The sequence below is a fragment of the Hipposideros armiger genome, unplaced genomic scaffold (genome assembly GCF_001890085.2).
Source record: "Hipposideros armiger isolate ML-2016 unplaced genomic scaffold, ASM189008v1 scaffold_550, whole genome shotgun sequence".
In the NCBI taxonomy this organism is placed as follows: Eukaryota; Metazoa; Chordata; class Mammalia; order Chiroptera; family Hipposideridae; genus Hipposideros; species Hipposideros armiger.
The window spans coordinates 218929-230778 of record NW_017731900.1 but is presented as its reverse complement, the minus strand read 5'-3'; the positions used below and the strand labels follow the sequence as shown (position 1 = coordinate 230778).

The following is an 11850-nucleotide window of genomic DNA, read 5'->3' as shown; positions in this document are numbered from 1 at the left end:
CTGAGCAACAGCGGTTCGAGTCCAGCCCGAGCTGAGCAGCCGCTGAGCTGCCAACAGGTAGCAGGATGGCTCAGAAAAAAAAAAAAAAAAAAAAATCAGCTTTGAAGCTGAGATACCACTTTTAGGGAGATAAACGTCAGTGTCCCCTCCTGAGGACTCTGGCTTCTAATCGCCCTGAGCTACAGGGAAAGTTATCAAGGTTATTTTAACACATATCTAGCCACGACCAGAGCTTTCTTCTCATTGCTCTCGTCCTTTCCCTTTTCCCTGTTCCTCCAAGATACCCAAGTCTTGGAAATAAGAACCCTGAGCTTGTAAAAAGTTCTGATCTCATAAAGGAGTTTTCCTCTGATAGATTTAAGGATACTAGTACTGAAGGTTACTCTTCATAATAGGCTTTGAAAAACTTATATTTACTCCCCCAAAAGGTTCAGACTACTCCATTTACTAACCTGTAACTGAAAGCATTTACCTAGTTCTCAATATGTGTGGTTCATGTCATCTTCCTTAAGCTCACAGCCCCCACCAGGGGAGCACCACTGACTACCGCTCAGGCCACTGCCCAGGGAAACTGAGACTCAGAGAGGTGCTGACTTGCCCATAGTCCTGCTGCATGAGAGTGGCGGAGCCAGGATTGGGGTTCAGGCTATGCTACCTAACTCCGAAGCCACACCCTTCCTTGCTCCCCTCTATATTATCTTAGAAATGATTAGTAAAATAAATCTTCACAATCATGGTTCTGCTGTATAAAATATTACATAAACACAATGCAAACAACCCAAAACAATGACTTTACACATTTAAGTAGTACAATATGCATATACCAAATACCTACTGAATGCTTTCATACAATACAAAATTTTCTCATTTTATTCCCATTCATGGAACTAATGCATAAGAGTTCTTTGAAGCTCTCAAAATTAAATGACCTTTAGGTTACAAGGCCAAGGCATGATGTCAGGAAAATCTAATACTTACAACATTATTCTGAAATACTTCATAAATAACAAAAGCATTTCGAAACACATCAAACACAGGAAAACATGACAGAAAAAGCCCACATGGAGAGGCTCTCACTTTCTAGGACAGAACCATGAGCTGCTCTCTGCACCTCAGTTTCCGCCGCTATAAATTAAAGGGTAATGTTAGTGATTCTCTGAGATCTCTCCCCTGGAAAAAAAAAATGTATAATCTGTAAAAAGAACTAAAATTTCAAACCAGATACTAATTTATAATGACTGGCACAGAAATACAGCCTGTAACTGTTGGTTTTGTTTTTGATGACAAGTATTAAAAACAAAACACAATTAACCAATCTACTTATATATGAAAATACTTAATCTGACTAAAATTCTACCACTATAATGATAACACCTATGTCAGTTATTTAATCACTTAAAAATCATTAAGATGCAAGCTTTGTGAAATCAACAGTTACTCTTACCAAACCAATTCATTCTTACAGGAGTTTAAGCACTGAATATAATACACGTTATATGTTACATAGTTCAAAACTTCAACTTATAAGGTCTACATGAGGAATGAATGTTAAGAATCCCAAGCCTGTTACTGTTTAAGAAATTTCAATTAGCCACACTTAAATCTAATTAAGTAAAACGTATTTTAACAAATAAGAAAGCTTTCTATAATCCGTTATACTTATTGTAACTTACATAATCTTACATTCCTAAAGAGTTTTAGATTATGAGAGCTTCGTGTCGATCCGAATACCAATGATAGCTTAAGAACGAAATGATCAAGCATGACTGTTTCTTAAGAAAACAACTTTAGTAAGTATCTACCTGTGTCAGTTACAACAAGTGCAGACCTGCCTGTTTTCATTTTTTTTAACTTTTCCCTTCCTGGAAAGATACCACTACTTTGTCTTTGTAGGGTATTGACAAATTCAGTCAATTCACACTTCCACGTTGATATGTGATGCAGTCTTGAGTGAGAATAGAAGTCTGAAATAAAACTGCCGTCGGAGGGTTTGGATGGCACTGAAGGTGCTGCCTTGCTAAGAGCAGGTACTGAAGAAGTGCTTTTTGTGCTTGAAGGCCCCTGAACAGTGGAGTGGTGAGCACCATTTATTTTAGTGTTAGTGTGCAAAGATGACAACAAGGAGGAACTAGTTCTGTGTGGATTCTGCAAAGCATCTATGTCTCTGGTGCTGTGTGGCAGCTGCTGCCCACCGCAGTCTCTGAAGTCGGTGCTGCTTTTCTCAGCCTTCCCCTCCTCCTGGGCAGAGTCAGGGGACAGCCTGCTGGCAACACTGTTGCCCACAGGCACCAAGCAATCCTGTGTCTTTAAGGCACCATTAGAGCTATGAGTGTGTCCATTAAAAATGGCAGGGCTGTCTCTGTGATGCGGAATTCCGTTTTGTTTCCTTCCTGGAAGGATCTGCTCCAGCTCCACAAAACTAAACTCATTATTTGCATCTTCTTCATTGCAATTGTTCATTCCATTGACTTTGACTTCGTTTTCTGTCTCAATCTTCTTAATTATGTGATTTCTAAAGCAGGAAAAGAATTAATTCTTAAATTAATAATGCCTGACTTTCAAGCTAAAACCATTTTTCATTTAAACACTCTTAGTAATACACACTTTGATATTTCCCCAAAAATAACTAAAAAATGAAGCCACAAATTTTATATTTTTTTCTTCTGAGATAATTCATTGCTAAACCAAAGTAGCAAAATAACTGGGAAAATTCTAGAACATTAACAGCCTTTTAGTGTTTTTTTTTTAAACTTCAGACACTTGCAAAGAAGAAATACAATGGAAATCTTTTATATAAGAAAAATCCAAAGAACTATTTCAATTATTTTTCCCACTAAAAATTAATTGGAATTTGTAAGCTCTAAATATCCAGTTTGTAGCACAGGGTCTGGCATGTACTAGGTAGTTAAGAAAAAATTGCTGATTTAACATATATTCATTATGAGGGCATAATGGGGCCAACTGTTGTACAACTAGATAAAAAATAAAAACCAGGTCAATGTATATAGGGAATTCAGTAAAATTTATACCTAGAAAAATGAGGACGTTTGCCCTAACAACAAGGGAAATGGCATTTCATTTCTAAGAAAAGCATATTTAGATGCCAAGGAGGTCCAAGGCAATCTGGACCAAGTTTCCTGATTTCAGGTTTATAAATGCAGGACCTATGGCAAATGTTATGCTAAATTCATATTCTAGATCCTCTAGAGGTTTGCATGGTAGTACTCTAATAAAGACATAATTCATTTGCATTCACAAGAATCATCTAAGTAACAAAAGAAAAAACCTGAATTACAGAGCATTAATTCATTCTCAGAAACACCCAAAGCATTAATCCAATTCCATTTCAGGCTCCAGATGAGGGTACCATACACAATACCAAGACATAAGTGAGATTACCACAGTATTACCAGGTTTGACCTAAAGTCCCTCATCCTAATACCAACATAGTATATTAGTAATAACAGTCTGAATACACATATAAGTCACACGAGTCAGATGCAAAACATTACCACCCATTTCTGGGTTGGCTCTGGCTGACCATCTCATGGAATATGACAGCCAACTCTGAGCAGGTCCAATCCTCACAGATGATCACGCAGTGAAAGGGAAAAAGAAGACCAACTGGAAGCAATTAAGAGGAAGGAACGAAAATCTAATTTGTTACATGTCAGAGAAAGTCTGGCCCTTGAAATAAAGATAAAAGGAGCAAAAAACATCACATGAAAAATTTCAAAGAAATTTGCAGAAATGTACTGAACATACCAAAAAGAAGGGTCACAGAAAACAACAAAAATGAAATCAGAAAAGTCTTACACCTATTTTTCTGTGTCACAAATATTAGGATTCTTTACATGTATAATACCCACATATGCAACAGAAATTCATATATTGGCGAGAAAACACAGTGCAAATATACATTCTTTCTGTACTATAGTTTTTTAGCCTAGACAAAGGGATATATTTACAAAGTAGCTGTACTGGAAATATATCATTGGTAAATATACATTTATTGGGCAATAGCATAAATGTATGAGTATCAAGAAGTAAAATCTAATAGGTAAATTCTTTCTAAAATTGACAGAAAGAAGAATTTAAAAAACACATACAGTAGTCCCCCCCCACCCCTTATCTGCAGTTTCACTTTCCAGTTTCAGTTATTTGTAATCAGCTGCAGTCTGAAAATATTAAATGGAAAATTCCAGAAATAAACAGTTCATAAGTTTTAAATTGTGTGTCTTTCTGAGGAGTCTCATTACCTAGGCATTTTATCATCTCACATAATCATAAGAAGGGTGACAGTGCAATAAGGCATTTTGAGAGAGAGATAAACCTTATTCACATAACTTTTAATCCAGTAATTACAATTGTTTTATTTTATTATTTGTCATTATTGTTAATCTCTTAATGTGCCTAATTTATAAATTAAACTTCATCATAGGTATATATGTATAGGAAAAAACACAGTATAATGTTTTCAACATAGTATACATTATATTCCAAGACCCCGAGTGGATAATACTGAACCCTACTATCCACTGGGGGTCCTGGAATACAATCCCATGCAGATAAGGGAGGCTACTCTATTTTCTACTTTATTAGTGTGGGAAAGAAAAAAAAAACATAAAGTTGAGTATCAAAAAGGTTTTCTGGTATTACTTGTACACCTTCATGGTACTAAAAAATTTATAAGTTTTAGGCAATGTGAAAACATTTGAATATGCTTATAAGTGAATACAAGTTAAAGAACAAATGACAACAAAAAAAACTACAGAAGGTAGTGATATTGGATCCTCCCAGGTTAGACTCCTGGTGTTTTGGAAAAATATATCCAACTCCCAAAGCAAGCAATTTCATAAATGAGGAAGGCTGATGATAATGAGCCACCTGATATACAAATTAAGGTAACACGCCAATTAATTGTGAAACCAATTTACCCAGGATTACTGCAATTAAAGCTTAAATCAATATATTTTTAAAAATCAGTCACATGGAATAAACTCTAGAGCCACCTCTAACTCTGTAACATTGAGGGTCAACAACTAAATTTTCATTGATATATTTACATGTTTAGAATTGTTATAAATCTGGAATTTTTCAAAAACAAACTAGAAATGTTAACATTTTTGTTAACTATCTTTATGCATGGAACATAAAAATATAGTTGGCATAGTTCATTTTTTGAGAAAGCAAGCAACATTCTATAGCAAATTTCTTGTGTGGAAATAATTACTTTCAGGAAAATCCATGAAAAATTTTACCTCTAATTCAATGTCCATTAGTGTAACATGGGACTCTAAAGCGATGGAAAAGGCTTCCCTGTTTACATTTTATTTATGGAACTTTCATGATAAAAATAATTTTTAGGGATGACGCCCACACACCTATTTTAACCTGTTAACACAGATGAATGGCCAGGTTTCATATTTGTTTCCCTCCTCAGCAGAGCAGGGCCATACCCACTGCTAACACCCAGCTCTGTGGCCTTCCCTCTCCAGACAAACTTACACCCTGCTGTTGAGCTGTTTGGCTCTATTGCTTGGACCGGGGATAGGGTCGTCAGGTTTGCATACAGGATTGAAGCTGAGACCTTTCTGCACAGTGGACTGCTTGCTGTACAGCTGATAGGGGATGTAGGACAGGAGTCGTCCAGCTTTGATGCTGAAACAAAAAAGTAACAGCAATTTAAGAGGTCAATACTTGGGGAAAATGAGCTTCATGAAAAAATCAATGTTCTTAATAATGACAGTATTTCAAGACATCATCTGTTCTCCTAGTTTAGTCCTTCTCCTTCTGCCTTAGTGGTCCTAATACAATATAATCTTACTTAAACTCTTAACAACAACATTCCATCCATGAAAAGACACATATACAAGATTTAAAAAATCAGTGGCCAACAATCCTACATGAGAAAAAAACAACTATAGAGTAGGATGAGCAAAACTACAACCACAGAGTTGGATTAGTCAATATTTTAATCATGACTTTCATATTCACCACAATTCTCCCTCAAATAATTGACAGAATCATCAAGACTTTCTCAAATCCCATCTCACATATTAAGTTTTCCTAGAATAAGTAAACTGGATCATGATTCTCAATTTCTAAAATTCTCGTTAGGTCTATTAAATGTGAAAAATTATAAAATAAAAAACCTCAACTTTAAGAGTAACAAATAATTTATATGATTTTTATGTGTTTAAGAGTGATAGAGTCAAGGCCACTTGAGAATACAAACTCTATGAGGCCAGAAACTATCCTATGTATCTTCTTCCAAAAGTTCACTGCATATCACACATCACCAGACAAGACCAAGGCAACACCAGGATTACTGTAATACTAGCTGGTACTATCGCTTTAACTGACAACCCCCGAAACACTACTTCCTCTATACTTCTTCAAAACTAAAACTAACTTCATTAAGTGGTCTTAAACTGATTTTTGCTTTCTAATAGACTGACTTATATACATGGTTACTATACTGTTTAAAATATTTTCAATTCAAATTTTAAAATAGCCAACCAATATATATACACTAACATACACACTTTAAAACAGTCTCCTTAAGTATCAGGAAATATTTCTTTTTCTTTTTTCTTTTAATTGGTGAATTGGGGGAGGGGAAGTGTTGGGGAATTGAGGAGGGGGACCAGCCAAATTGTTGTTCTTCAATCTTAATTGTGGAGGGTGCCAGTCGCCATCTGGCTGCTTGTCGGCAGCTTGTGGCCTCTAAGCTCAAAGTGCTGTGTTACATACAATCTTAGTTGCAGGTGGGCGTAGCCACTATCCCATGTGGGAGTCGAACCACCAGCCTGTTGTTAACAGTGCATGCTCTATCCACTGAGCCATTTGGGCGGTAGCTTCTGAGTTCAGTCTTAGTTGCAGGTGGGCCTAGCCACCATCCCATGTGGGAGTTGAACCCAGCAGCCTTGTTGTTAAGAGTGCGTACTCTATCCCCTGAGCCATCCGGGTGGCAGCTCAGCTCAAGGTGCCGAGTTCAGTCTTAGTTGTAGGAGGGCATATCCCACCATCGAACAGGCAGTCTTGTTGTTAGGAGCACATGGTCTCACAAGCTGAGCCATCCTGCCACCTGTTGGCAGTTCAGTGGTAACTCAGCTCAGGCGCAGTGTCACTGGCCCATGTGGGAATTGAACCGGTGGTCCTGTTGTTCAGAGCTCGCGCTCTTAAGCTAACTCGCTAACTCTTAACCAATTGAGTCACTTGGCCGGACCCAGGAAATATTTCTAAACACATCTTGAGCTTTAAACCTAAGATATACATTAAGGATATCATATTTTAATTATTTTGGAAGAAATTAATAAATAACAGACTGAAAATAGTTTTCAGGAGGTTTTTTTGACATTTTAATTTTCTCAAAGGGCACTACACAAAACATTTTTTAAAAAAGTAACCACCATGTAAGAAATGACTGTGTTGGTTTACAAAAAACCAATTTAAAATGCCGAGTCAACTGTGAATACAGGAAAACATACAGTCAAAATCGAACTACATAATGTTACTTACTATGGCCTTTATATAATTATATCAGCAGATATTTAGTCATTCTACCAAGTGCCTAAACTGTATCCAAAAGGCTAAAACTACTAAATTATGATGGTAAAGAACATACTAGTTACAACAGCTCAATTTTCATTTACTTAAATAGACTTATTATCAGACTACGTTAGTTTTATCAAGATTACTGATAAAATTCAAGTATTAGAATCAAAATCCTAAAATTAGACCATTTATTACTTTATTCTTTATTAAACTTTCCTTCCCTTAACAGTTGGTCTCAACTGCCTGTGATCTCTCTTCCTACAGTATTATCTCTCACCTGCTCCCCACCCTCCCCACAGAAGTAGAGGCACTTAAAACCTGAGGCAGAACCCTAACCCTAGTCTCCCACCCTTCTCCTCAATGGAGCTATAACTCAGGGTAAGCAGAGTGAAACTACACCTGAAGAAGGCGGAGGGGCAATGAACAGAGGAAATGCCTATGATCATGCTTGCTTCTCCCACCCCACTGACAACATGCTGGGGTGATACAGACTTTCAAGATGCTCTCTATGATCAACACTGATCACACACAGGGTGTTAAGAGCTTGTCCCACTCCTAACAAGAGCCATGTCACCCAGCAGAACTTTTAGGCTTATGTAACTAAGTCCATGGAGACTGATATAACATAAGACAGCCAATTTAAATACTGAAGGTCTCAAATCAGACATCCTCAGAGACACCTAGTAAAAGAAATTAAAGCCCAATACCCTATAGTACTGTTAGACCAGAAATTCTTTTAATCTGAAGCCCAAACCACTACATCAGTTATATACTCCTAATTATCCCTGCTCATCTATTTATCTATCTACAGATATATGGCCAGAAACATTATCTGAAAGCATATTTTTAAAAGATCTTCTTTAAGGAGTATCTCTCAGGGATTAATTTCTAACAGCTTCAAATTTCACCGCTTATCTTTAACACAAAGGAACTAACTGTATCTACATTTTCTACTATGTTTACAAAAAATAGATCCTAATTTCAAAATCCAAATTTCGAAATCAAAAGGAGCTTCACTTTACCAAAAGACGGTTTCCTTACATACTGAGCTTTCCATGTACTGTACTCTGAAAATATACTCTGATTTTTATGAGTTTACATTCTATACAATGGATCAGACACACATTCATTGCAAGTAAAATACTCACCTACTTTGAGGAGTCTTAGTTTAGTTCTTGCTCTGTCTTACAGCCCAGGCCATTCAAGTTATGTCTAAAACAAAACTTTGTATCTAAGTTTTCTAAACCATGTTCTATTTCTACCAACTGACAATGAATTTACACTGACAGTTGTAACCAGATTTTGGGGAATTTTACAAAAATGAAGATACAACAAAATCATCACTACATTAATTTCTATTCCAAACCTTTTCTCTAGCTTGTAGTAATAGCACTTTCTTTATATGAAACAATTCTGCACATCAAATGTGTTGACAGTTCCAGTCACCCTCTATATTAGAAAAACAGTATCTAACACTGGTATAGCCATTGCCTATCCATTCAAACATCTAAATTCTTCCATATTCAAAAGTGATTCAAGGCAACAAAGGATGTGATTACACGCTAAGGAAAAACTGAGCTGTGTTTGCCTGTTATTCCACCATTAAGCAAAAAATCATCCTTATGTATCAAAATTAAAATTCCCTTCAACCCACCTTCACTACCTAAACTTTCCAACCATTCACCAAGACAGCATGAGCTCAGAGAAGGAATTAAACAGGTATGAAAATATGTACATGACTTCTTGCCCTTTCTCCTACAAGGTCCAGATTGTTTTTTTACTATGGATACTGAGAGTTAAGCTATTACTTTTTTAGCTTCTGAAGATCGAGAATGTATTTTCTAATAACATAGTGCCTACAGCAGCGGGAGGTAGTCCGAAACGTGTGTTTTGGTTAGACAGCCAAGTAAAAATATTTTAGAAGAATTCTGTAGTGCTGCAAACCAAACTTGTAAATAACACCAAGGTTAAAAAAAAAGGCCTAATCTGTATCAGAAACTGGAGTCATGCACGTTTTCTAGGAAGGATAAATTGAGGGAAGACATAAAACACAAGGGAAATGAAAAAAAATGAGAGATAAAATTGCAATCAAGCTTTATTTTAGTTGAATAAGCACTCTAATATTGACAATGAATGTAAAGCGAAACAAAGTTTCAACCCATATGAAGTATGCACCCTCAGAGTATCTGACAAATGTGCTAACACATAGTTTGGGAGCTTAAAAAGAAAGGTCAAACTGACTGAGACTCAGTCACTCCCAGTGGAAGGCCCCAGAGAGCTGGCAGAATTGGAACAATGAAGACCATACTCCTCCACTCACAGCAGAACCAGGAAAAAGAAGCTAACCACAGGAAGCAGGTTCCTATGCTAAAAAGACTTAACACAAAATGAAATACAAAAACAAACTCGACCTGTAATAATAGGACGATGTTTTCAAACTGTGCTTGCTCCCTGGCACTCCTCAGACTTGATGAGGCTATGGGTGGGACATAGCATATTCTCATGAACTATTCTACACTTCATATTTCAATATAAAATTGTCTGAAGAGAAAGAATATGGCAAAAATTTGAACACTACTGATTTATACTATATGCAAGTTTAGTATTTGCAAGGCAGATGTTTCAGTAAAATAATCTCATACCTCACACTAATGCACTCAGGCTTCTCATTAAAGGACTTTCCTGCCCCTCAGCACCCTGGTCCTGTAATCATGAGTGCATTAACTCAGGTTTCATGGCGCACACACAATCACCAGAGAATTCTAACCAAAGCCAAGTAATCACCCCCACACACTGAGAAGCGGTAGTTGCTTTTTAAAATGCTCAAACTAAAAACAAGAAAGGTAATTATACAAGAGAATATCATGTGTCATCCATTAAATAGCTAATATAATGTTTAAAATTTTAAGTATAATAAAATCTCATAAAAACACTGCTGAGAAGAAGAGATTAAAAAGACTTGGGATTAGGGTGTGCAAGAAAACAGAACTGTGATTTAACCAAAAGGTCCCATGCTATGACACAGTAGCCACCGGGAATTTATTTTATGTATTAAGGTATATGTGCAGACTGGCGCATTTCCACACAGGCCAGTTCATTTACAACAAGCTTAATTAAATGACAACGAGCAAGACCTAAGTAGGAGTCAGAAAATATGGACCCTGAGTCCTGCTGTTCTTGGGCAAATCAGGTAACCTTATTAGCCCTGCTTTCTCACATGTAAAATGAAGGAAACAGGCCACATAATCATCATATCTTAAGTCACTTCAGTTATTTAAGAACAGGTGATTAAGCCTGATTTCCAACTAAAATGAAATCTGTTAAGGTAAATTTTAAAACCTGTAACTGCTGCAGTTGTTTTCTCTATTGCATTATTTCTCTAGTTGCACTCAGGGGAAGAAGGAAGAATAGGTGTAAAGAAAACAGCTGTAAGAAATCCACATTTTCTAAGCAAATCAAGTCCTACCCAGCAAGAGTCCTCTTTACCCCCATTTTCCTACTGTCCATGGATCACCCTATTCCCTTCAAAGGCAGACTAACACCCGTAGATCCAAATTCTAGCCCTAGCACAAGGACAGGACTGGAACGTCTGTCTATATGTGACAACACACAGCTTACTCTAGAATGGATCATTCTTATACTGAAAACGTCCTAGTTTCTTTTAAAGGAAACACACAGCTAAAGGCTGTGCTCACTGGTCCTATAGAATGAATGGACAGTGGCTAGGTCATGAGACAAAGCACAAGGAATCAGTGAGATGCTCTAGGGATAGGCCTTCAACTTAATCCCCCAAGGTGTAAAGAACCTTAATCTATAAAATCCATTTGGCTTTCTGGAAGTCAAATGAACTTCGTTTAAAATGTACTTTTGGAATTTATTTTTTAATACTTGCTAATGTTTATAGAATAAAAATAACAGCAATTACTTCTTATATATACACCTCTGCAACGTACCAGGCGTTGTGCTACTTTGCACAAATTATTTTCAGTTCTCACATAGCCATAGCAGGTAGATATTAGCCTTACTTTACAAATGAAGAGACGAAGTTCAGGATGACTGCAGAACTCTTCCCAAAGTTATTCAATTTCTGGGTTCTGATGCAAACCCACGTGTCCCCAGAACCCAAGCACAGCCCACCCACTGCTCTGCTGCCTCCCACTGAGTCTGGGCTGCTATACCTGCTATGCAAAGGAACTGAGCAGTACTAAATCCGCTGAATAAATTAACAGAAAGTGTCAGAGTTAGCGGAACTTAGGATTTTAAAAACACTTGAAATTGACTAAAAAAAAA

The 11850-nt window shown here is 36.8% G+C and overlaps 1 protein-coding gene across 6 annotated transcripts in view; it reads right to left on the bottom strand.

Annotated features, from left to right (window-relative positions):
- Window positions 1–11850, bottom strand: part of REV1 (REV1 DNA directed polymerase) — a 94019-nt gene that overhangs the window by 39015 nt on the left and 43154 nt on the right. For 5 of the 6 annotated variants that reach the window (XM_019669204.1, XM_019669205.1, XM_019669206.1 and 2 more), the window contains 2 exons: window positions 5509–5661; window positions 1803–2512 (listed from right to left, as the gene is read on the bottom strand). In XM_019669204.1, the coding sequence (XP_019524749.1) occupies window positions 1803–2512; window positions 5509–5661 (863 nt within the window). The other variant, XM_019669209.1, reaches the window with a different exon arrangement.